The 26,604-nt window shown below is 38.2% G+C and overlaps 1 protein-coding gene across 2 annotated transcripts in view; it reads left to right on the forward strand.

Annotated features, from left to right (window-relative positions):
• The first annotated feature begins 9,748 nt into the window (after positions 1 to 9,748).
• The window catches only part of SUCLA2 (succinate-CoA ligase ADP-forming subunit beta), a 47,371-nt gene continuing 30,515 nt past the window's right edge, over positions 9,749 to 26,604 (forward strand). The window contains exons 1-2 of one of the 2 annotated variants that reach the window (XM_059377698.1): positions 9,749 to 9,918; positions 15,208 to 15,388. In XM_059377698.1, the coding sequence (XP_059233681.1) occupies positions 9,829 to 9,918; positions 15,208 to 15,388 (271 nt within the window). In that variant the 5' untranslated portion in view covers positions 9,749 to 9,828. Of the gene's footprint in view, positions 9,919 to 9,950; positions 9,972 to 15,207; positions 15,389 to 26,604 lie in introns of those variants that run through there. The other variant, XM_059377699.1, reaches the window with a different exon arrangement.

The following is a 26,604-nucleotide window of genomic DNA, read 5'->3' on the forward strand; positions in this document are numbered from 1 at the left end:
ATGGAGTTATTCCCAGAAATACAAGGTGAGGTTAATATTTGAAAAATCAATCCTTGTAGTTTACTGCATTAAAAGAGAGAAAAAAGAAACACATTTAATCATTTTTTAAAAGAGTTTATTTATTTGAGAGGGAGGGAAAGAGAAATAGAGAGAGAGAGTAAGCAAGAGCACAAGAGCCTGGGGAGGGAGAAGCAGAGTCCCCACTAAGCAGGGAGCCTGATGTGGGGCTCAATCCCAGGATGCTGGGATCATGACCTACCTAAGCAGAAGGTAACCCACTGAGCCACGCAGGTGTCCCAACTCATATAATCATCTAAACAGATGCAGAAAAGAACCTGAGAAACTTCAGTAATTATTAATGATTTTAAAAAGAGTTAAGCAAACTAGGATTAAAGGGAATTTTAACAACCTTATATATGGCATTTAAAAGATTTACAACTAACATCTTATTTAACGGTTGTTATGGGCTAAGTCATGCTCCCCTGCCCCAAATTCGTATGTTGAAGTCCTAACCCCCAATACCTCAAAATATGACTATATTTAGAGAATAGGGCCTTTAAAGAAGTAATTAAGTTAAAATGAGGTCAATAGGGTGAATCCTAATCTAGTATAACTGGTATCCTTAAAGAAGAGATGAAGTTAGACGCAGACAAAGGAAAAATCCACTTGAAAACACAGGGAAAAGACAGACATCTGCAAGCTAAGGAGAAAGCCCTCAGAAAAAGCCAGCCCCCTGATACCTTGATCTTAGACTTCTAGAATCCAGAGCTGTGTGAAAATAAATGTTATTTAAGCCAGTTAGTCTGTGGTACTTCCTTATGGCAGCCCTAGCAGACTAATACAATGGTGAAAGACTAAGATTTGAGAGAAGCAAGGATATCATTTGAAGTCATCACATAGCTGGAGGTTCTATTAGTGCAACCAATAAAATCAATAAATAATAAAAGATAGTTAAATTGAAAAGGAAGGAGTAACTATCTTTAATCACAGCCAATCCTAAGGAATCCACAAAGAAGCTACGAAAACAAATACATGAGTTTATCAAGTTCAAAGGATTAAGGTCAATACACAAAATCAATTATATTTCCATATACAGCTAGTCTCCCGATTTATGATGGTTCTATTTATAGTTTTTTGACTTTATGATAGTGTGAAAACAGAAGCCATAATTTGAATTTTGAATTTTTATGTTTTCCCAGGGTAGTGATATGCAGCATGGCACTCTCTTATGATGCTGGCCAGCTACAGTGGGATTCAGCTCCCAGTATGTATACAATCATTCTGCTTTTCACTTCCACTACAGTACTCAATAAGTTACATGAGATCTTCAACGCTTTATTATAAAGTAAGTATAAATTTTCTATAAGAAAACATAAGAGAATATCTTTGTTATCTGGGTTAGGCAAAGGTTTCCTAGCTAGGACACCAAAGGCATGATCTGTTGAAAGCAATTGATAATTTGGACTTCATCAAAACTTAAAACTTACTCTCTTTGAGAGACACAATTAAGGATGGATTGTATTTCATCCCTCCCCAAATTTATATGTTGAAGTGCTCTTCCCACATATATTTAATTATGGGGACTTGGAGGTAAGTGGCCTTAGATGAGGTCATAAAGGTGGGATCCTCATGATGAGATTAGTGCCTTTACAAGAGACCAGAGAGCTTGATCTCTCCTTTCCTAACATGTGAGGACATAAGAAGGTGGGACACCAGAAAGAGGGCTCTCACAAGGAATCGAATCTGCTGGTACTTTGATCTTGGACTTCCTAGCCTCCAGAACTGTGAGAAAGAAACATCTGTTGCTTAGGCTGCCCGGTCTATGACATTTTATTATAGAAGCCTGAGCTAACAAAGATATAAACTATTTTTCAAAATGAAGACAAGCTACAGACTTAGGAGAAAAATGTGCAACACACATTTTTGATAAAGGACTGGGCTCTAGAATATGTAAGGAGTCCTCAAAACCCAATAATAAAGCTAACAACCCAATAAATATATGGGCAAAATTATTGAACTGAGATTTCATCAAAAAGAGATATGGGTGGCAAATAAACACATGCAAATATGTTCAACACGATGAGTCTCTAAAAAATTTAAAACTACATTGAGGTAACTATACATCTTTTAGAATGAATAAGTTTTAGTGTTTTATTTTGTTTATTTGTTTGTTTGTTTGTTTTTAACCACAAAGACTGGTAATACCAAATGCTGAAGTCCAGTTAGAACTCTCACACAAATCTCTTGTTGGGATGCCTGGGTGGCTCCTTCAGTTAAGTGTCTGCCTTTGGCTTAGGTCATGATCTTAGGGTTCTGGGATCAAGTCCCGCATCAGGTTCCTCGTTCAGCTGGGAGTCTGCTTGTCCCACTGCCTGCTGCTCCTGCTGCTTGTGTGCGCACTCGCTTGCTCTCTTTCTATCTGACAAATCATAAATAAATAAAATCTTTAAAAAAAAATGTCTTGTCAAATAAATTAAGAATTTTTTTTAAAAGTTCATAAAATCAGAACTCTCACACATTGCTCGTGGGAATGCAAAATGGTACAGCCACTTTGGAAAGCAATTTACTGTTTCATATAATGTTAAGCATCGGTTTATCATACGATTCAGTAATCCCATTCTTAGATATTTACCTAAAAGAAATGAAAACTTACGTTCTCTTCAGGACCTGTATGTAAATATTTTAGTGGCTTTATTCATAATAATCAAAAACTATAAATAACTCAAATGTTCTTCAAGTGGTGAAGGGATAAGTCAACTGTAGTACATTCATACAGTGTAAATTCAGACAATAGAAAATTTAAAATTTAAAATTTAAATTGCCTTTAGCAATATAAAGGCACAAACTTTGGTACATTTAACATGGATAAACTTACATCATACTAAGTGAAAGTAATTAGATATAAAAAACTACCATATGTATGATTCCATCTCTATGCCATGTTGTTATGGGCAAAACTATAGACATAACAAAAAGGTCAGTTTTGCCTGGAGCTGAGCATGCGAGGAGTTGGACTAAAAGGGCATGAGAGATATGGATAAAGGAACTGTGTTTTATCTGGATTGTGGCAGTGATAACATAGCTATGTGTTTTTCAAAATGCAGAATTATACACTAAAATGGGTGAAATTTACTATATGTATATTATACCTCAATAATCTGACTTAAAAAAAAATAGCCAAGAAAGAAAAATGGATTGTGGAGTTGCAGAAAGAAAAAGTTGAGTTGGCAGTTATGCAGAAGAGAGTTCTAAGGTTGCCCAGAGCTAAACTGCCCTATTTTACCAATGTTAAAATTTGTCATTCTTGTGTGTGGAGTTGTTCTCTGGAGATTATAGTGTTTCCTGGGAGCTAGCCTTAGGCTGTAGCCTGAGCTGGGGCGGGGAGATGGGGGAAGGGAAGGGAGGACGGGGACCGCAGGTTCAAGGTCACAGACATCCTGTTAAGGAGTAGGCTACTCCTTACACACAGTAGGAAGTCAGGGTCTAAAGGGAGTGGTGGGCAAGGACATCCTGTGACATTCAGGGGTCACATTTAGTAGCCAGTTTAAAGTTTTCTTTTATTGGGTTTATAATTCCATCTTACTGTCTGGACGCCTTCAATAAAGTCTGTTTACATGTTGTAGCTTGGTCTTTCCTATGCTTTGTAGGGCTGTGTAAAGATGTGAAAAGAGAATAGCATCAGGCCAGAGAAGCACTGAGGTCAAGGAGAGTCTTTGATCTCAGCGTTCTGGGGACTTGGAGCAGTGACTGACGTGTAAGTGCCCTATAGATGAACAGCTGAACAGAAGCTTCTCTCCTTACTATTGAAGTGGAGAACAAAGGCAAAATTAAAAAAAAAAAATTAAACTTCCTTAAACTTACAGTCCATTGACAAGTATTTGGGACAGGCTGTGTGACCTTCCTCCAGGCACTCAACTGCCTCAATGTTCATACTTTGCTAAAGGCAAAAGGCAAGCTTAGCTTGACATTAGCCTGACCTCCAGGATTCTGTAAGTCTACTTTAATATATGAAGATCCCTTTGGAAACTCCCTTTATCTCTACCCATTCTACCTACTGCAAGATATATGTTAGCAATTATCCTCCAAGCATATGTCCCACTGATAAACATCTGAAGAATCTCACGACTAAGGTTTTACAGGACAGTAGTAAATGACCTTCTCCTAACAACAGCTAGGCTCTCAAGGTCCTGGATGCCTTTCTTCCAAATTCCTTAGAGACTTATATCATCCCTAACCCTCTCCCAACTTGAAAGTGTGTAATCAGTCACGCACAACCCCAGGGCAGCTCTTACTGCCCTCGGATTCTGTCCCTGAGCTTTAATAGAACCACCCCTTTTGCATGAAAAACATCTCAAGAAATCCTTCTTGACAGGTCGTTCCCGAACCCCAGCATTTCACATCAATTATCCGTGTAACAAAATAGTTTCGTTGTATTTAAGCAAACTAGAAAACAATTTGTTCCTAGAATATTTATGCATATGGAAAAAGGTGGTGTGATTCACACGAAATACAATTAGTGATGAAGGAAAAAAGACACCGAGCTGATATTTATGAATCATACAAGAGAAGTGTAAATCAGCCCACTTAGTTGCCACTCTGTTCTAGAGAATCCACACAATTCCCTTTTGCAGGGTTCCCAACTAGTTGACCAAGGTATACCAGCAGTCCCTGCAGCATTAGAACCTAACAGAGCTTTGTATTGCCACATCTCCTTTCCAGTTTATCCAGACTCCCAGTTAAAGGGTAGGGTAGCCAGGCACAAGGGTTCCTGCCCTGCCCAATTCTAGGACTTTATTGGGAGAGCAGTGTTGTCCTTCCAGCCTGTCCTGTGTTTGATGTTCAAAGGTGTATATAACTCATGTACCCTCCTTATGGTTTTACACAGCATGGTATTGTATGCATTAAGGCAGAATTTAAATTTAACAAATTTAACTCACATCACAACTCAGATGCACAGAAATAATGACCTACTTTCTCTTTTTCCCTTCCTCCCTTCCTTCCTTCCTTCCTTCCTTTCATTTTTCTCCCCAAACTCTTTGTCACTAGTTTGCATATGGGTCTGTAGAGAATTCATTAAATATTCAATCTGTTCAAAACAGTCCAGTCTAATAATTTAGTCAGGACCCTTAAGTCACATTCAGTCTATCTTGGTTTAAACAGCTGGCCTTTCAGTCACCTTTCTCCCTGTTATTTTTACTGAAGACATCCAGCTATATGAAGCTGGGTATGGCTTGGACATTTTGTAACACTTTTGGAAGATAGTTTCCTTGAATCCATGTGGACTTAACATGTGCCTTGGAATCAGGCAGATAAGAAATCTGGAGTCCTCACATAAAAACCAAGGGTGGCTGAGAGCCTACCTGTCTGACTATACCATGTTATCAAGTGTCTTTTGGTTCAGGAGATTCTTCAAGGCAACTTTCCCTCAGAGCCTCAAGGTGGAAGTGTGACAAGACTGGGGCAGGACAAATCTTCTGCCTTCAGTATTGCTCCCAGTGGAGCAGAGATGCCAAGTTCATTTCATATTTTCATAGGTAGGAGAGATACGACTCTTTTTGTACATATAGAGTTGAATTCTATTATTAACCTGATTACATCAACTGCCAGAAAATTAACCTCTGGTAAATTAGGAGCTATCTCCCTCCCTCCTCCTTAGATCCAGGAGATAATTGCAGTGACAGATGAGCATGGAACAGCTAGTCTTTGGTATTGCTAGATAACTAAGCTGACATTTATTGTCAAATTCCTCTTCCCATATGCTCTGTGTCATTGTTCCTTACAGGTCTATCCTTACATGTTTCCATCTGCCATCTCTCCATGCTTGTCTACATAGCTGTCAATGGTTCTGGAAGCCCTTGTAGGCTTCCCCATCTTTGGTGGGATGGGTACAATCCTGGGAATATGATTTAGCTCCATCTGCAAAGGTACACCTGACTGTCAGAAGTTTCCACTCCTTCTGTGCCACCAGTGTGATCAGGGGATTTTGTGTCTTCTTCTAGTATTTCTTGTTGAAATCCCCAAAACTCTTTGGGAGCGGAATAACCCTTCATCCGGGACACAGTGGCATTGGAAAGTATAAAACACAGGGGCCCTCCTCAAGAAACCACCAGAGTGTCTTACTTTCTCCCAATTTCCTCTCTCCAAATTCTCTAGGAGAGAGGAAATTCCAGTTCTAATTCTGAGGCATAAACTTTCCTTGAGTCCTTCTTCGTTCTGGCTTTTGAAACTTGAAGTTCAGTCTTTTGCAGTTCTCAACCCTTGCATTTACACCTCAGAACCTGTCCCCTGATGGTCTGCAGCATCATTCTTTCCTTTAGGTAGTGAATGGAGTGAAAAGTAAAAGGTTAATGAACATGATAAGATGATATGAATCTTAGTTATTTTCTCGAATTCTCCTCTTGCCATATGGAACCAGCTCTTACCATACAGAACCAGTTCAGATGTTGTGCTGGAGCAATCAAGTAAAAGCTGTTTACTCTGGGCAAGTTACTTACTGTTTCCGAACCTCCGTTTTCCCTTCTGTAGAATGCAGGATTGTGAGGATTACTAAGATGTGTTTCTGTCTTTTGCTACTGCCATTCTAGGGTGGTCTAGATAAGTGTTCCTACTATTACTTCTGAGGCTTTAAGAGAACTAAGAGAAATCTTGTGTAAACATTGTATGTCCTCTTCCTTCACCCTTATACTCTGTGTAAATCTGGTAACTGTTTCTTTCTTTGGCACAGATTGGATGGGTAAAATGGAATAAGTTGAAAACCAGAGAATCTGAAAATGTCTCATAACAAAATAAAGGATAGAAAAAAAAATATGTAATTATCTGGCACCAAAAACTAAGTGTTCAGTAAATCACCGTTATTCACTCAGCCATCAATAGAAGTTCAGGCTAAGCAGATATATTGGAAGTTTTTTCTGCAGCACTTGGTAATTCTATTAATTCTATAGTTAACAATAGGACAATTTATTATTTTTTGAGAATTTCAAGCGTTTCATTTCTCTGTAACAAAATTTAGCAAGAGGGGCACCTGGGTGGCTCAGTGGGTTAAGCCTCTGCCTTCAGCTCAGGTCATGATCTCAGGGTCCTAGGATCAAGACCCACATCAGGCTCTCTGCTGAGCAGAGAGGCTGAGCCTGCTTCTCCCTCTCTCTTTGCCTGCCTCTCTGTGTACTTGTGATCTCTATCCATCAAATAAATAAATAAAATCTTTAAAAAAATTTAGCAAGAATAATTTGAACTACATTTTAAACTTGCCTCCTTCTTTTTGTATGACTTACAATACAACCCAAACATCTTTTCTGTACCTTAGTGAATTGTCATACTTGTTTCTAAGTTTGAATCAGTCTCCATCATTTTATCCATTGCATTTTCAATGTCATTCATGAAAGCCACTTTTTTCACCTGTGTTGGTAAGTCTGCACCCACTAACTGGCTACATATTTAGTCTCTTGAATCTAGATGGTGTTAACACTGATAGGCACTGCTAACATTTCCAAGTCAGCTCTTTCCTCTAAAATTCCATTTATATTTGTTTCAAATACCGCAAAGTTATTTGTTAAGTGAGTTAAAAGATTTTTTAAAGTTTTTATTTTAATTCCAGTTAGTTAACATACAGTGTTATATTAGTTTCAGGTGTACAATATAGTGATTCAGCACTTCCATACATCACCCAGTGCTCATCACAGCAAGTACACTTCTCAATCCCCATCACCTAACCAATAGGACAGTTTAGATAAGTCTTTGCTCTAGGCAGTAAAATTTTTGGGGGGGGTATTATTATACCTTCAATGATTTTGCTACATCAGATGTTATATCCTTTAATGATTTGAAAGAACTGTGAAAAAAATTAAAGTCTCTCCCTAGGAAATTTCTTTTCCTCTTTTTTCCTGCACACCACGCTCATCCTTAATCTCCAGGTAGAGGCAGAGATACACAAAGTGGGGGACTACAGGTTGAGCATAAGAATAGCATTATGCATGAAGTACAATTCTTTTTTCCCCCCTTCCTCATATATTCTCCCCTATCCTCCACCTAATACATTCTGCCTACTAGTTTCTGAGATACTTGTAGAAAAAAATGATAAAAATGTTTGTTGTGGAAAAAGTAGTTTCTTAGTAAAGAAATTTCATTTTCTAAGACTGATTGCCTGATGCTGAAACAAGGTTAGCAGGTAGGAGTCACATCATTTTACCTCACTGAATTCTTTTAATGAGGTATCCAGGCATACAGAGCTCTGAACACAGTCAAGGAGTGCTGAAGGAATGCACCTCTGCCTCTTGCTTAGGTTTCCAAAGGAGCCAGTCCCACATAATCTGCATGTTCTCTTTCTCACTTCTTGACTTACTCCATATTTCTGCTGCTGCCTTCCCTGTTTTTAAGCTAGGGTGGAAGAGGGCACAACAGGGGAGATGTGTAATGGTTCACCTGTGATGCAGACTTGAAAGGTGTGGAGCCTCTCAGGCTCCTACCAGGGGTAAAGCCTTACATCTTATTTTAGCACCTTGACTTATTCTGAGTTTACCCGTGTGCCCTTTAAATAACTGGCCTTGGACTCAGATGGTTTGTTGTACCTGGTTGTTCAACTGCTGTGTTTACTAGCAATTAAAAAAATGGCTTGAAAATAAGTATGTCCTATTCATATCTGATGGGATAGGTGTTTCCAACAGAAGCTGGTAGGTCCCAGCCCCAGCTTTTTGGGCAGATATCTAGATTTTATTTGACTGGCAATGATTGACAGTAGAAGGGTAGAGCAAGAGACATTTGAACTACCAATGGCTTTTTCCCACTCTGCCTATTTCTAACTGTACCTATCTTTTAGTGAGGAAGCGAGCTTTAAGGACAGTCCTGCCTAAGTGCAGTGAAATGAAAAAATCCGTGAGAAAGTTTTGTCTTTAAGAGCTCAGAGATTTGGAGGACTGCAGAAAGCCCTTTTCTGTTCCCTGAGTTGATAGGCTGTTTTAGATTCCTTTTTTTTTTTTTTTCTTTATACAGTGCTGTTCTGGGCATTGGGCCACTGTACTTCAGAAGCAGCTACCAGAGTCTGTATAATGCTAGTCAGTCCCTCCAATCTATTCCTGGGTTAACATCTTTTTAACATTGAAAACTCTTCGACACATTTTAAAACCACATATCCAGAGGAAAATAGGCGCCGTGTGTCCAGTGGTCAAGTCTGGATGGGGCACACGTCTCATCTCAGGGCTTTCAATGCTCAGTGTGTATGTCATTCACCTGAGAGCTCTAAGAAATATAGATTCCTGACTCCATCCTCCAATGGGGCTGGTGAAGGAAGTTTTTCTAAAGCTTCCTAGGCAATTCTCTGTGCCATTTGGATTGGTAACTAGTGGCTGATCGGCTTTTTTTTTTTTTTTTTTTTTAAGGTAGAATTGGTGTTTTATTCACTGCTGTATCAACACAGACTTTGGCACAAAGCAGACACTGAGTGCTTATTTTTTCAACGACCACCATCTTACGGTTAAGGCAGCTGAGGCTCAGAGAAGTTGGGATCACACAGATGGCGAGGCTGGTCATCTCTCCAATACCACATCTTACTACTTTACTAGGAAGTGTTCGGGTTGCTTTCTGGTCTCAGGTCGCATATTGAGGCTGCGGAGGTTAGCTCCAAAGGTCAAAGTTTGCTAGGTGCCTGTCAAGCCCAACTTTGCTTGAACTGGCAATCTCTGCTAAGGGAATCCGCATTCGCAGAGTTAACCAGAAGTCCCGCCCGCCATGGGTGGGGCCACGGGTTGGAGTCCGCGTCAGGAGCAGCTGGGTCGCCGGGCGCCTCGCGCTTCTGCGCCTGCGCACGGCGCCGAGGGGACGGGGTCGGGCTCAGAAATGGCGGCCTCCATGTTCTACAGCCGGTTATTGGCTACCACCGCCCTTAGGAGCCGCGGGTCCCGGCCTGCGCTGCGGGCCGCCGCCCAGGTATTGCGGCCCCGCCCGCTATCTCTTCGAGGGTCGGCAGGAGGAAGGGCGAGGTGGGAGACGTGGCTCCTGTGGGTGAGGTGTGAGGGGATGTGAGGCCCGGCTCGGGGTCACTTTGCAATAGGTGACATTGGGTGACATGGGGTTGCCCTGCCGGGCCCGCGGGCGGCTTGCTCTGGAGGACTGCCCGCCTGTGGCTGTGGCTGCGAGCGGGCCCATATTTGCGCCGCTCTGCTCTCGTCCTCAGCCCGCGAGGAGTCGGGCCATTCGGCTGCCGCTGCCCTCTCACTTTCTGAGGGCGGGAGGGGAGGCGGGTGAGGGGAGCTTCTAAGTGGAGGTGTGGGGGCCTAGGCAGTTTCTGCTGCTTTTACCTCACCCAGCGCAGTGGGCAGAGGCTTCCGCGGCCCTTCTTTGGGGAGGGGGGAAAATGCCCTTCAGATGTACTTTTATGTCCCTGGGGAGCTGTCATAGGTGGGAATGCCTTCCCAGGATCAGCTTGCTGACTGGTCTGTTCTGGGAAGAGGCAGGGAAGTTTCCCACCTGTTCTGTTTGTTAAGGGTGGTAATAAGATGAGGTTTACCAGCTTACCAGTTGGGGAAGTAAGACAATTATCTTTTGGATCCCTTCGTTTATATAGCATATATTATAGCGTAATAATCACAAGTGTTTGTTTGTTTTGGTTTTTTGTTTTGGAGTGTTTACCGTGGGCCAGGTACTGAGCTGGGCATTTTACTTGTAGTTTCTTGTTAGGCTTTTCAGCAGCACTATAAGGGCGTCATCAATATCTTCATCATTGATGAGGAAATTGTGGCCTGGAGAGCTAGTATTTCGGGCTCTGTCACAAAGCAGGTAGGGGCAAAGCTAAGGCGTAATTCCAGAACCGTCCGGCTCCAAAGCCTTTGTGCTCGAATCTGCTCTTTATTTTTTTTTCCGGAAGACTTGGCCTGTTCTTTCCAGTGTTGACACCAAGAAACTTGTTGGAAGGGCACGATTGCTTCATAAGTCAATTCCAGAGTTTTAGATTACGTTCTGAAATTAACTCCTTGGACATGACAAAAATGAATTGATTTTAATACTCTAAATCTGGAGGCAGTGAATTACATGAGCATGCTTCTCAATAGGAGAAGTGATAATTTTTTGGCCTTGAACTTCCTTCTTATGAGTCTTAAAGAATGCTGTCTTGTTTTTAGAAAATGAAGACTTGGTGAACAAATATGTTTTCATCTGTCCTTTTGGAAATTCTTTTAAAAGCTCTTGTCTCTCCATATGGAGGTGCCTAGTTTATTGTCTTAGAACATTTCTTCTTTTCCACCCACACATTAAAAAATACAGCTTTAGAATTTGGAAGGCCCTTAATCTAATCCCTTGCTTTTGTAGATGAGGACGCAGAGGTGCAGGATCCTAGGAAACTTGTTCAAGGTCACACATTGAGTTTAGCAAATATTCTTAAACATTGTGTTTAGTTCTCTAACCCTGGTCTAGTTTCTCTGTATCTTTTGTCCAGTGTATGTCTGATAAAATAGTTTAGGTTATGAGCAGATGAACTAATTTTTTTTTTTAAAGATTTTATCTATTTATTTGAGAGTGAGAATGAGAGAGAGAGCATGAGAGGAGAGAGGACAGTGGGAGAAACACTCTCTGGCGATCAGAGAGCTTCATGTGGGACTCGATCCCAGACTCCAGGATCATGACCTGAGCAGAAGGCAGTTGCTTAACCAACTGAGCCACCCAGGAGCCCCAGATGAACTAATTTTAAATATTTTCTCGTTGTGAATCACATTTTTCAGTAACTACATTTCCCCCTTTTGAATTGGTGAATGATTAAATGGGTGGATGATTAAATGGCTGGTGTTATAGGAATTTGGCCAGGTACTGGTGGCCTTTTGGCAGTAGGAATCTTCTAAGTGATAATGTGGAGAAAGACAAAGACTTAAATGTGGGAATCCTTGTGATTCTGTGGGAATATTTATTACCAGCATAATTAAAAAAGCATATTTTAAGTCATAACTTCTAGGGGTGCAAGGAAAGGATTAGCCACACTTCAGATATTACAAAACCTTTAAAGGGGTATAAAAGTTAGCAGCATTACCTTATGAGTACTACTGATTCTTTGTGAATATAGATATTTGAAAGAAACTGCAAAAATATACTTAGAGCTTTGTGTCATTGGTTTACCCTGAAGTTTTTTTGGGAAAATTTCAAACTGATAGAATGTTCCAGCAATCGTACAGTGAGCACAGATATTGCTTTCATCTTTATTTAACATTTTGCTGCATTTGCTTTATCTTTAAAAAACTGCATTCATGTGCATATATACATATTTATATATGCATATATGTATAAAATAACATTCATTTATTTTTGCTCAGCCATTTGAGACTAGCTGGCAGATATCATGGTGCTTTATCCCTAGATAGTATTTTAGCACACGGCTTTTATTTATTTATTTTTAAGATATTTATTTGTCAGAGAGAGGGAGGGAGAGAGATCACAAACAAGGGAAGCTGCAGGCAGAGGGAGGAGCCTGATGCAAGGCTCAGGCTCCATCCCAGGACCCTGGAATCTTGACCTGAGCCTGAGGCAGATGCTTAACTGACTGAGCTACCCAGGCATCCCATAGTACCCGCCTTTTAAAGGTGAAGACATTCTCCTAAATAACCACAACATAGTTATGATATTTAGGAAATTTGTAGTTATCATACTTTGGAAATTTAGTTTTAGATTTTCCCAGTTGTTCCCAAGGTGGTGTTATATTTCATTTTTATTTATTGATTGATTTTTTAAAAGATTTATTTATTTGAGAGAGAGTGCAACTGTGAGTGGGGGTGGCAGGCAGAGAGGGAGAGGGGAAGCCTACTTACAGTTGAGCCTGGAACTGCTGGGACCTCCATCTTAGCACCGTGAGCTCAGGACCTGAGCTAAAGCTAAGGGCCAGGCCCTTAACTGACTGAGCCACTCAATAGCCCCAAGTTGTTTTATTTTCAAGCTGGGATCAGGCCTCTGTAGTATTTTTTCTAGTCTGTCCAGTTAATTAGGTGCCACGTAATGACTCTGAATGCTCATGTGTGTGTTGTAGGTGTTCATTTACATGTTCATTTCCATTAAATGAATTCTGTGGCTGGACCAAGTCAGTTTTATTCTTTTAACATCCCTTGCACAGTGTCTGGTAAACAGGCATAATGTCTGAATGTATAACTGTTTTTACCAAGCTCTGCTCGGTACACCTCTTTCCCCCTTATTTTTATTGTTATTTTGAGGTATAATTTATATAAAGTATACAACTTTGGGTAGCTAGATTAATTTTTACATATGTATACATCTTTGTAGCCACCATTCAGATCGAGATATGTAATACTTTCAGCCCTCAGAAGCACCCATGTCCTCTCCCCTTATCAGTATTCCCCAACAGAAGGTGACCACTAATTCTGACTGACTTTATCACTATTTTTGATTGGTTTTGAACAATATTAAAAAATATAAATATGTATTCTTGTATCTGGTTTCTTTTCCTCAAAATTATGTCTTTGAGATGAATCCATTGTTTTGTGAACAACAGGGATTTTAAAAAAATTGCTTTGTAAGATCCTAGTATGTGAATATGCTGTATTTTTTTCTGTTGATGGGTGATTGAGTCATTTTTATTTTTTAATGAATAAGCCCGCTATGGATATTCTTATGAATATGCCTTTTGGTAGACAAAGCACTCATTTCTGTTGGGTATATACCCAGGAATGGGATTTCAGAAAGTAGATATATAATGAACGGTTTGGGATGTTGCTGGTTTTTAATATTGAAGTGACAGTAACTCATGGAGTTGAGTTTCTCTGCTGAAATGTTATTCAGGATTTTAGCTTACCAGGTGAAACAGAAACAAGTTGTTACTTGGTGTGACTGACTTTTTAGACTAGGGTTCTCAAACTGTAGGGTGCTTAAGAATCAGGTGAATGACTTGTTGTGAATGCAGATTACCTGAGGCCCATTCCAGAGATTTTGTAGATTCAAGTGGGGCCCCAGAATCTGTGTTTTTAGACAACATCCCCCGTAATTTTGATGCAGATGGCTCATAAACTTCCTTCAAGAAGACTGTTTAATAAAGCAATAGTTGATAGTCCAGAACTGCACATTTCTAATGCTCTAAACTGTCTATAACATGGACTATCAGTAAATGGTTTCCAATATTTTATATTAAAAAAGAAAGAGACTCTATATATGATCCCTTTAAATTCAATTCTTATGCTACTATGTGTTTCATATGAGCTGTGTTTCAGTATTCTGCATTCCTTGTTTAGAGAATGAAAATGTATGGATAATACTTAAATGTATGATTTCAATTCATTCTTCTAGGGCTTTCATAGCACTTAATTTTTTCTACATATTGTCATATAAAGTTGATAGGATTGAGGAATTTTGATATTTACAGGCTATGAAATGAAGAGTTTCATTGAGGAAATCAACTGGAAAGTGGTGTCTGGATCAACACTTGTGGGAGTGAAGGAATGAGGCTTGAGAAGTGGGAGAAGTAGAACTGTGGTGCAGTTGCAGTAGGAACTTTTGCCTCCTCTGGGAGATCCTGAACTAGGATGGTCCTTCAGAATTATCCCAAATTGGGTGAGGTGCTAGGACTTTATAACCTTTCCTTAAACCCCCATCGACCAGTCATTGGATGCAGGCTGACAATGGGAAGGTGTGACTTTGGGCAAGGAAGTGCCAATGAGAGGACTCAGTAGAGAGCTGTCAGTAGCCAGCACTCCCAGCAGCTGGGCTATGAAAGGGGAATCTGAGTAGCACACCACAGTGATCACTACAGATGAAACCAAGGTATAGTCTTATGTGTTTGAAAGAGGAATCACTCAACTATTACTCAACTAACTACCGTATATCTAGTGCCAAGCAATTTGTTAGGTGCTGGAAGAATCATGGAGTGAAGAAAATGGGAAGGATTTTTGGTTTGTTGGAAAAGATGAGGTTGGTTTTAGATCTGCTGAATTTGGCATTGAGGTAGAAATGCTCTGTAGGTCATTAGGGATATGGCCCATTCCAGAGATTTTGTAAGACTAGACGTGATGAGAAAATAGTTAAAACTACAAGGGTAACATTTGATATTTAGCTGGTAGGTTAGCTCTTAGGTTATAATTTAGGTATTCTGAATATTATTCTTTGATGGTTTAACATAACAGTTTTATTACAGTTATGAAGAACCAACTATTGTATATAAAAAAGTGTTTTGAGAAGGTGTTTTTAATAAGTTCTAAATTACTGTCATATATAATATGTCCCCAATTTCTTTAGGTTCTGGGAAGTTCTGGATTTTTTAACAACCATGGACTCCAAATACAGCAGCAGCAACAAAGGAATCTCTCACTACATGAATACATGAGTATGGAATTGTTGCAAGAAGCTGGTGTCTCCATTCCCAAAGGACATGTGGCAAAATCACCAGATGAAGCTTATGCAGTTGCCAAAAAATTAGGTACTAACTTAAGAAAAACTTAGGCCACTTTGACATGGGCACTTCTGATAAGATGTAAACTTTACTTAAGTTTATAACAGTTTATAGGTTTTGTTTTATTTTTTAAAAAATAAATTTTATTTACTTAAAAGGGAAGGTAGAACTTTATGATTGTTGACATTCTGCAATTTTATGAGATTATTTTGAGCTCCCATAGAGCTAGTAACTTAAGAACCAATTATATTGGCATTAGGAAGCCTTTAAAGTCCTGTCTTTAGTTGGAGTATAATTATGGGAAGAAAGTTCTGTTTAATATTCTAAAGCTTAAAAGACTGGTGTCTGTGATGATTCTTCTTCAAGAAAATAGTGAAGAAAATCTTAGCTGTTTATATGGTTGTAAAGAGGTCTAATAAAACTCCCCCAGCTTTCTCTTGATAGGAAAAGTATGGAACCAGGGTGGTAGGAGGGAGGGGCGAAGCTGAGTGCTAGACTGTAAGCTCCATGAGAGCAGGGTTTCTTTGTCTTATTTTGTCCAGTGATATATCCTAAATTCTTAGAAGAGTACCTGACACTTACATAATCAAGAACTATTGATATTTGTTAAATGAATTAAGTACTTGCTCATGTTTATTAGTCAAGTCTTTTATTGCTAACAGAAAACTAAATAGCTTTTGTTAATTTGAATTTTGTTAATTTATATTAATCTTATAATTAAAAAATACTGACTTTAGAAGGTATCCTTCATTTTACATTTTTAATGATTTAAGGATTTTTTTTTTTTTTTTTTAATTTGACAGACAGAGATCACAAGCAGGCAGAGAGGCAGGCAGAGAGAGAGGGGGGAAGCAAGCTTCCCACTGAGCAGGGAGCCTGATGCGGGGCTCGATCCCAGGACCCTGGGATCATGACCTGAGCCGAAGGCAGAGGCTTTAACCCACTGAGCCACCCAGGCGCCCCTTACATTTTTAATGATTTAATATGAGGCCATAACAACGAGTAATATAGGAGCTATACATTGCATTTTATTTTTAGCAATATTTAAAATTCCACCAATTTTACGTAGATTAGCACAATCTCTGTTGTATGTATACTTGATTAATAAGGCTTTGAATGTGCTTTGGTGAAGACTTTGCTTTTATTAGTATTTTAAGAAGACAGTGGAACATTTAAAAATGTTTAAAATTTTTAAGTTTTATTCTCGTTTTGTACTTATTTGTTTCTAGAATGAGTTTTTCTTTAAAAGTGAGGGCATGTACAAGTTCAGACATATGTCATATATTATATTTTTGAATGAGATGTTTACTTGGAAACATGATTTTTCATTGACAGTTTAATTTTTTGTTAATCAGAAAAAAGTCCTCTTTATTCAGGTTATAAGCACACTTCTTTTTATTCGTTGAAAGCCTTGTGTAAATTGATATTAATTTGGGGGAAGTTTTTGTTAATTAATGACCTGTAGCTGGAACTTGTGCATGGTAAAAGATGTGCTTCGCTTTTACCTTCAACACATTGTATGGTAGAGGCTCTTAAAGGTCAAGTGTAAAGAAAACTCGTGATTGTATTTCTGTACTATTTCTTGCAAAGGCTACTTATTAATAACTATTGCCTTGAGATTTGATTTTATCTGTATGACCTAAGCTTTAATTTGTAAAGAAGAGTCAGCTAAGTGGGAAGGAAAACTTGGAAGTGCAGTAGAGAAAGTATAAGGTTTCTTATTTTGCCCTTCTGTCCTTAAGAATGAAATTTAGACCTTTGACTTTGTTTTTATTTTTATTAGTCTAATCCCTCGCATTGATGATTTTTTGCTTACCAATTCTTTCCTTTGTTGTAATGCTGAAGCTTAAAATGATTTTCATGCCAGTGTCAGTAAGGCCTGATTTATATATAATGAAGTTGGTAAAAATTATTGTTTTCTATTTCTGAATCACTGTAATTCGCTTTTCTATTTCTGAATCACTATAATTCATTTTTCTGTATTTTCCATATATTTGCTCATTTAACCAAAATTCATTGTTTTGTCAAAAAAAAAGATCTGTGTAGGAACTTTTTCATAAAACAAGTAGGATTTATTTGATAGTTAACGTATGCAGGGTATATTCTAATTATGAGTATTTCTGGGAAGGTCTCTGGGACCAGGATTTATGTGAATTAAGGAGCAAGTAGACAGCTCTGATTTTGAGCCCCTTGGAACAGAAGGTATCTTGTTCATCTGGAGAGTATGTTTTTGTCAAGTAACACTGCAGATGATGATTATAGGATGCAAGTGGGATTAGTGGTTAAGGAGGTCTTAAATTCAGAGACTCAGAAATGCTACTTTTTTATTTTTTAAATTTTTAAAATTTATTTGACAGACAGAGATCACAAGTAGGCAGAGAGGCAGGCTCCCTGCTGAGCAGAGAGCCCAGTGTGGGGCTCAATCCCAGGACACTGGGATCATGACCTGAGCTGAAGGTAGAGCTTTAACCCACTGAGCCACCCAGGTGCTCCAGAAATGCTACTTTTTTTTTTTTTTAAATAAATATTTAGTCTCTTCTTTTTTTAAAAGACTTTATTTATTTATTTGACAGACAGAGATCACAAGTAGGCAGAGAGAGAGAGAGAGAGGGAAGCAGGCTCCCTGCTGAGCAGAGAGCCTGATGCAGGGCTCGATCCCAGGACCCAGGACCCTGAGATCATGACCTGAGCGGAAGGCAGAGGCTTAACTTACCGAGCCACCTAGGCGCCCTGAAATGCCACTTTTAAAAGATATATTTAGCAGCTACTATGAAGATGTTGAGGACAGTTTTGTCTTTTGTTTGGGAGTCATTAATGTCAGAAAATGTTGCTTATAGGATCTAATAAGGTATGGTATAAGGTGCCTTAGAAATATACCTGGCTCTGTCCATCTAGCTAGCAGTTCCTAATTTTGATTTTGGCTACTTTGCTTCTTGAATTTTTGAACAACTCACAAAGTATTAATTCCCATTTATTAGAACTCTTACATCAGCAGCTGAAACAGTGAGATATAAATGCATTACAGGTGGGCCAAACTTGCTTGCCCTCATTTCCATGAGTTAGCATGGGGTCTGGGGGCACTGAGCCTACAACTGGTGACTCTTCCTGAAATAGCCCTGGCTTCCTTCCCCAGTATTCCCTACAAATTCTATAATTTTCTGTGTATATTGTGATGTGAAAAAAGTTGGATACACTGGCCTGGAGGCTAGTTTTGCCTGTTGTGAATAATTGAAGTTAGGGATGGAAGAATGGTTGGGAAGAAATCTATAGTTTCTTTTCTTTTCCTGTGTGTATGTGTGTTTGTGTGTGTGTGTGTGTTTTAATAGACTGGTTTTCTCATATCCATTTTTTAAAAGATTTATTTATCTTGAGAGAGAGAGAGAGATTGAGAGCATGCACAGAGGTAGGGGTAGAGGGAGAGAGAGAATCTCAAGCAGACTCCCTGCTGAGCATGGAGCCTGACACAGAGCTTGATCCCAGGACCCTGAGGTAATAACCTGAGCCAAAATCAAGAGTCAGAGGTCTAAACAGCTGAGCCACCGAGGCTCTCCTTTTCGTATCCATTTTCATTTTATTTTTTTTACTTATTTATTTATTATTTGGAAAGACTTATTTGTCAGAGAGAGTGCTCTTGTGTGTGCACAGGTGGGGGGAACAGCAGGCAGAGGAAGAAGAAGGCTTCTTGCTGAGCAAGGGACCCAATGCAGGACTCTGGAATCAACTTGAGCTGAAGGCAGACAGTTAACCAACTGAGCTACCCAGGCATCCCCTCATAACCATTTAAAAAAAAAAAAAAAGATTTTATTTATTTATTTATTTGAGAGAGAGAGAAAGAGAGAGAGAGAGAAATCAAGCAGGGGGGAGCATCAGGCAAAGGGAGAAGCCAATTCCCCGCTGAGCAAGGAGCCTGAGGTGGGACTTGATCCCAGGACCCTGAGATCCTGACCGAAGCTGAAGGCAGTCTTAACCAACTGAGCCACTCAGGTTACCCCCTCATATCCATTTTTAATGATAAGTCTGTAGTAGACATCTCATTGATTTCATGATTCTGTATTGCCAAGAATAATATCTTTTAGGCTTGGGAAGTTTCTCCCATTTTTGTTCTAATTTTCAGAGGAACTATTAAAAGCTGTGCTTCACAGAATTTTAAAAGGGGAAACCGTAATACATAGTTCAGCTACAAATACATCTTAGTTTCTCTGTTACCCTAAATAGAATTGCAACTGAATTGACTTTCCATGTTTGAAATCGACACAATGTAATCATTTTGTTGCTTGAAAATTGTTCAACCTAGTGAAATTTATGTTGCCTGACTAGTCTGTCTTTTTTGCATATTTTGTTGATCCTTAGAATAGACTTGAATTGCCAAATTCTAAATTTCATGAATAATAATACTTATATCTGCTACATATTATTTAATTGCTTAAAACATAAACTTATTCTTTCATGAGGTTAGAAGTTTGAAATGGGTCTTAAGTCCCATCTTTTTCTTTTTTTTCTTTAATTTTGACTGCTTTCATCCATTTTTCCTATCCCCTACCCCCTCCCTCTGGCAGCTACCAATCTGTTCTCTGTATCTATGGGCTTAGTTGTTTTGTTTTGTTTTCCAATTCATATATAAGATAACATTCTTATGGAATATGTCTTTCTCTGGCTTTCTTAGCCATCAGATCCACATCCATGTTGCTGCAAATGGCAAAGTGTTACTCTTTTTTTGTGGCTGAGTACACATACACACACACACCCACACACACCCCATGTGCATATACCATAATTTCTTTACCCATTTATCCATCAAGGGATGTTGTTTCCATATCTTGGTTATTGTAAATAGTGCGGTAGTGAACATGGGATACATGTATTTTTTCAAGTTAGTGTTTCTTTAGATAAATATCCAGAAGTGAAACTGCTGTGTCATATAGTAGTTCTATTTTTAATTTTTTTGAGGAATCTCTTTACTGTTTTCCACAAGGCTGCACCAATTTATATTCCCATCAACAGTGCATGAATGTTCCCTTTGCTTCAGATCCTCATCAACACTTGTTATTCCTTGTCTTTTTTGTATAATAGCCATTGTAGCAAGTATGAGATACATCTTTTTCTGGTTTTGATTTGGATTTCCCTGATAAATAGTGATTTTGAGCATCTTTTTTATATGTATGCTGGCCATTTGTATGTCTTTGTAAAAATGTCTTCACATCTTCTGCCTGTTGTTTAATCACGTTTTTTTTCCCTATAATTGAGTTGTTTGAGTTCTCTATATGTTTTGGATAGATGGATATTGACACTATCCATATTGTCAGAGTTATGATTATGGTATAATTTGCAAATATTTTCTCTCAGTAGGTTGCTCTTTTATTCTGTTGATGATTTCCTTTGGTATGCAGATGTGTTTTAATTTAACATATCCCACTTATTTTTCCTTTTGTTGCTTTTACTTTCGGTGTCAGATTGGAAACATTATCACCAAGACATAATGTCAAAGAGCTTGCCACGTCTATTTTCTTCTTCGAATTTTATGGGGTAGTTTTAGGTCTTGCGTTCAAGTCTTTAATGCACTTCAAGTTAATCTTTCTGTATGGTGTAAGATGGTGGTTGACTTTCATGCTTTTTGCATATGGCTGTCTAGTTTTCCCGACATTATTTCTTTTAGTTATTTATTTAAAAACTTTTTAAGATTTATTTATTTTTAGACAGAAAGCGAGCAAGTGTGGGGTGAGGGAGAGAGGAAGGGAGAATTCCAAGTAGACTCCCTGCTGAGTGTGGAGCCCAACACAGGGCTTGATCCCAGGACCCTGAGATTATGACCTGAACCAAAATCAAGGGTCAGACGCTTAACCGACTGAGCCATACAGGCGCCCCTTCCCAACACCATTTATTGAAGAGACTATCTTTTTTACATTTTATATTCCTGGATCCTTTTTGATAAATTAATTGACCATGTATATATGGATTTATTTCTGGGCTCTCTGTTTTGTTTTGTTATGTGAGTAGTATACTGTTTTGATTATTGTAGCTTTGTAATATAGTTTGAAATCCAGGAGTGTGGTATCTCCAGCTATTTTCTGTTTTTGCAAGATTGCATTGGCTACTTGGGGTTGTTTTTTTGGTTCCATACTAATTTTAGGATTGTTCAATTTTGTGAAAAATGCCATTGGAATTGTGATAGGGATTGAATTGAATCTGTAGATTGCTATGGGTAGTATGGACATTTCAACTGTATTATTTCAATTTTTCAGTATGGAATATCTTTACATTTATTTTTGTCTTCTTCAATTTCTTTAATCAATTTTTTTAATCTTTAAAGAAATTCAATTTCTTTAATTAATTTCTTCAGTTTCTTCAATTTCTTTAATGCTTACAGTTCAGTACACAGGTCTTTTACCTCCTTGGTTAAATTTATCCATAGGTATTTTATTCTTTTGCTGCAGTTGTAGATGAGACTTTTAAAAAAAATTTCTCTGATAGTTCATGATTAATGTATAGAAATGCAGTTGACTTTTGTGTATTGACTTTGTGTCCTGCAATATTAGTGAATTCATTTATTCTAATGGTTTTTGATGGTATCTTTAAGGTTTTCTATATATAATATCATGTCATATGCAAATAGTGAACAGTTTTACTTCTTCCTTTCCAGTTAGGATGCCTTTTATTTCTTTCTTTCTTTTTTTTTTTTTTTTTGCCTAATTGCTATAGCTAGGACTCCCAGTTCTGTGTTTAAGTGGCAGAACTGTTGCTTTTTTTGCTGGTCTTAGAGGCAAAGCTGTCAACTTTTCACTGTTGAGTTGGATATTTAGCTATGGGCTTGCCATATATGCCTTTATTATGTTGAGGTATGTTCCATCTATACTGCCTTGTTGAGGTTTTTATATAAATGGATGTTGAATTTTGCCAAATGCTTTTTTTTGCATCTCTTGAGATGATCATATATTTTTTACCCTTCATTTTCACAGTGACTGATTTGTAGATGTTAAATCAGTCTTCATCCCTGGATTAAATCCCAGTTGATGAAGCTATATATGATTCTTTTAATGTATTGTTGTATTCAGTTTGCTAATATTTTGTCAACTATTTTTACGTCTATGTTCATCAGGGATATTGGTCTGTAGTTTTCTTTGCTTGTGGCATCCTTGTCTGGTTTTGATATCAGGGTAATTCTGGCTTTGTAAAACGAATTGCAAATGTTCCCACCTCTTTTATTTTTTGGAAGAGTTTGAGAGGGATTGATATTCTTTTTTTAATGTTCGTAGTATTCACCAGTGAGCCATCTGGATCTGGACCTTCATTTGTTGGGAGGATTTTTACTACTGATTCAATCTCCTTACTGGTAATCTGTTAAGATTGTATGCTTCTTCTTGGTAGGTTGTATGTTTCAAGGAATTTATTTCTTCTTGGTTGTCCAATTTGTTGTCATGTAATTGATCTTAATAGTCTCTTATCCTTTGTATTGTATTTCTGAGTGTTCAGTTGTAATATCTTTTTGTGTCTGATTTTATGAATCCACTCTTTTTTTGTTGTTGTTGGTAGGTCTAGCTGAAGGTTTGTCATATTGTTCATCTTTTTGAAGATGAACATTGATCTTTTCCATTGTCTGTTTAATCTCTATTTTATTTATGTTCTAACCTTGGTTATTTCCTTTTTTCTACTAATTTTGGGCTTCATCTGTTCTTCTTTCTTAGTTCCTTGAGGTGCAGAGTTAATTTGTTTGAGACTTCTTACTTCTTGAGATAGGCTTTTATTACTGTGAGTTCTTAGACTGCTTTTGCTGATTCCATAAATTTTGGTTTATTTCCATTTTGTTTGTCTCAATGTATTTTTTAATTTTTTTTTATTTTTCCTTGACCCATTGACAGCATGCAGTTTAGTCTCTATATATTTGTGAATTTTCCAGGTTTCTTCCTTTAATTGATTTCTGGTTTCATACCATTGTGGTTGGAAAAAATGCTTGATGGGATTTCAGTCCTCTTAAATTTTATTGAGTTGTTCTGTGGTTTACCATGTGATCTCTCCTAGAGTATGTTCCATATGCACTTGAGAAGAATATGTATTGTTGCTTTTGAATGGAACATTGTATATATATATTAAGACCATGGTTGAATATGTTGTTTAAGGCCTGTGTTTGCTTATTGATTTTCTGTCTGGGTGATCTATTGTTTGATATATGTGGGTATTGAAATCCCCTACTATTAATTGTATTGCTTGTCTGTTTCCCCCTTTATGTCTGTTAACATTTGCTTTATATATTTAGGAGCTCTTATGTTGGGTGCATAAATATTTACTAATGATATGTCCCATTGTTGGATTGACCCATTTATCATTATGTAACACCCTTGATACGTCCCATTGTTGGAATGACCCTTTTATTATTGTGGAATACCCTTCTTTGTCTCTTGTTACAGTCTTTGTTATAAAGTTGATTTTGTCTGATATAAGTATAGTTACCCCAGCTTTCTTTTGGTTTCCATTTGCATGCAATATCTTTATTCATCCTTTCACTTTCGGTCTGTTTGTGTCCTTAGATCTAAAGTGAGTCTCTTACAGTCAGCATAGATTAGCCTGTTTTTTTATTTACTCAGCCGTTCTGTGTATTAGTCCTAATGTATAGGATTCTAGTATAATTACGGTGGAATTTTTGTCTGACTGATTAAACATGTGCAAAGGTTGCCAATTAATGAATAACAGCCTGGAGGGAGATTCCAAAGGCATAAAATAGGACTTTGCCTTCTTTTTTTTTCTCCTCAATGCTTTATTAATGACTATATATAATGAAGAATGTTTAAGACATTTATGACTAACTAAAGCTAGGAGAGTATTGACTATATTTTAAAGACAACTTTGGAATCCATTAAAGGTCTTGTCTGACTAGAGCAAAGGGCCAAATCTAGTAAGACTGTAAGCTCTCTAAGGGCAGGTAGGTCTCTCTTGCTCATTGGTAGATCTGTGGCTCCAGCAAGTAACTGGTATATAGATGTAATTGTTGAATGAATTAATGGAATTGAATAAAATTCTTGTTTCAATCAGTTGTCCTCAGATTTCTCTTGTAATCCCTCTTGTCTTGATGAAACTGTATTCATTAAATTTTTTTGGTATTTCTTTTGTTGTGAAGGGCTTTTTTAGAAGGAACTTTTGAGGAATCTTCTCTGCCCTTAAGGAATTTATATTCCTAAAGAAAGGAAATTGACACTTTGTGGAGGAGGAGACTTCTTGTTTTGTAAAATGTATTTTGAAAAAGTAGAGCTTTATTACTCTAATGGGTCAGTGTTTTAAGTTCTCAGTTTAATGTTAGGAATGTTTGAATTTAGCCCAGCAAATCACCAGTTTAACTATTGCCCATTTATGCTATATTTACACTGTTGGGATTACATTTATTCTCTTTGGATATAAAAGAATATTTCTAAAGTACGGGAAAAGCCAGGGTAAAATGACTAGTGGTTGCTCCTTTTAGTTTGGGCATGAACTCTGTAATTTGCCATTGTCCCAGAGGCTACCTGTTTTCTTTCCAGTAAGAAAATTATTGTTCATTTTAAGGACATTTTTAAAGTTTTGTCTATTCTTCATCTAATATTAGTTGTTTTTACCTGGGAATGGTGGGGACTGTGGCAGGTAGAAAAGGGTCTGTCTTGTGTAAACCAGGCATTTCTAATCAGCTTTAGTTGTAGGTCCCAGTATTTCCAGTTCTGAGTTTTTAAAAGAGCAGTGAAAAATCAAGGTGTGCAAGAATTCTTTCCATTTTTACACGTTCTTTTATTCAACATTCAGAAAATATATGCTAGGAACGCTCCCAGGAGCTTGAGAACATCAGTGAACACAATGAAGATTCTGCCCTTTTGGAGTCTGTATTCTAGTGGGCGAGCAAAACCATAAATGGTAAACATGAGAAATTATATATTGTGTTTGAAGGTGATGAGTTCTATGGAAAATAAATAAGCAGGGTAAAGAGGATTGGTCCCTGGTGGGCAGGTTGTACTATTAAATAAAATGATCAGGGTAAGCCTAATGGATAATGAGATGTAAGAAGAAAAATTTGAAAGGAATGTGGACCTTTCTCAAGTGGTTACAGGTGTCTTCTGGTTTTGAAAGCAGAGCATTCTTGTGAAACCTTTTGTAGGCCAAAATGGCATAAAGTGAAAGAAGTTAGCATTAATTATGAGGAAAAAATTTCAGACATTTTCAGACCCAGTAAATGACCCTTCCTAGGCTAAAGCACAGATGCTCACAGGCACAGTTCAAAGCTTTGGTGGCTGGATGCTGAATATAGTTGTGGGTAAAGAGCTTGGCCACTTTTGTGTTACCTCTCATGGCTCTCTGCAAAATCAACAGTGATACTTTTGCAGAAGTAAAGATCACTTTTGGATTTCTTTTGGTTAGTGAAAATAGGTAACTGATGTAGGTCTTCTGTAAAAGTGAAGTGGTGTAATGCCAACTTTTGAAAAGCAGAGGATTCCTATACCTGATGAAGAGTATTCCAGGCGGAGGGAGCATTAGAGCCAAATCCCGAAGGCGGAAGTATGCCTGGGAACAGTGGAGACTAGTGTAGCTGGAGTGGAGTGAACGATGAGGAGGTTATAGGAGATACAAATAGTAAGGGTACTGGAGGATTATATAGGTCCTTGTAGGTCATTGTAAGGAGTGTGACTTTCACTTTGAGTAAAATGGGCATTCACTGTAAGGTTTTAAATAGAGGAGTGATGTGCTCTCTTCGCTGCCTTGAGAATACTGTCAGGGACGGGGGTAATCTAGGTGAGATAGAATGGTCATTGGGACCAGGGTTCAAACTAGGTGATGAGGAGTGGTCAAGATTCTGCGTAAATTTTAAAGATGGGTATGGGGTGTGAAAAAGATGGCTTTTTTTTTTTTTTTAAAGATTTTATTTATTTATCAGAGAGAGAGCAGGGGAGAGAGCGAGCACAGGCAGACAGAATGGCAGGCAGAGGCAGAGGGAGAAGCAGGCTCCCTGCTGAGCAAGGAGCCCGATGTGGGACTCGATCCCAGGACGCCGGGATCATGACCTGAGCCAAAGGCAGCTGCTTAACCAACTGAGCCACCCAGGCGTCCCAAAAGATGGCTTTTTAAAAAACATCCTTGACTGACTTAAGGGTCTTCTTCTAATTTCTAAATGTAGACTCATTTACATCATAATTTTTTTTTTTAAAGATTTTATTTATTTATTTGACAGGTAAGCAGAGAGGCAGTCAGAGAGAGGAGGAAGCAGGCTCCCTGCTGAGCAGAGAGCCCGATGTGGG

This window comes from Mustela nigripes, chromosome 15, assembly GCF_022355385.1.
Source record: "Mustela nigripes isolate SB6536 chromosome 15, MUSNIG.SB6536, whole genome shotgun sequence".
Taxonomy (NCBI): Eukaryota; Metazoa; Chordata; class Mammalia; order Carnivora; family Mustelidae; genus Mustela; species Mustela nigripes.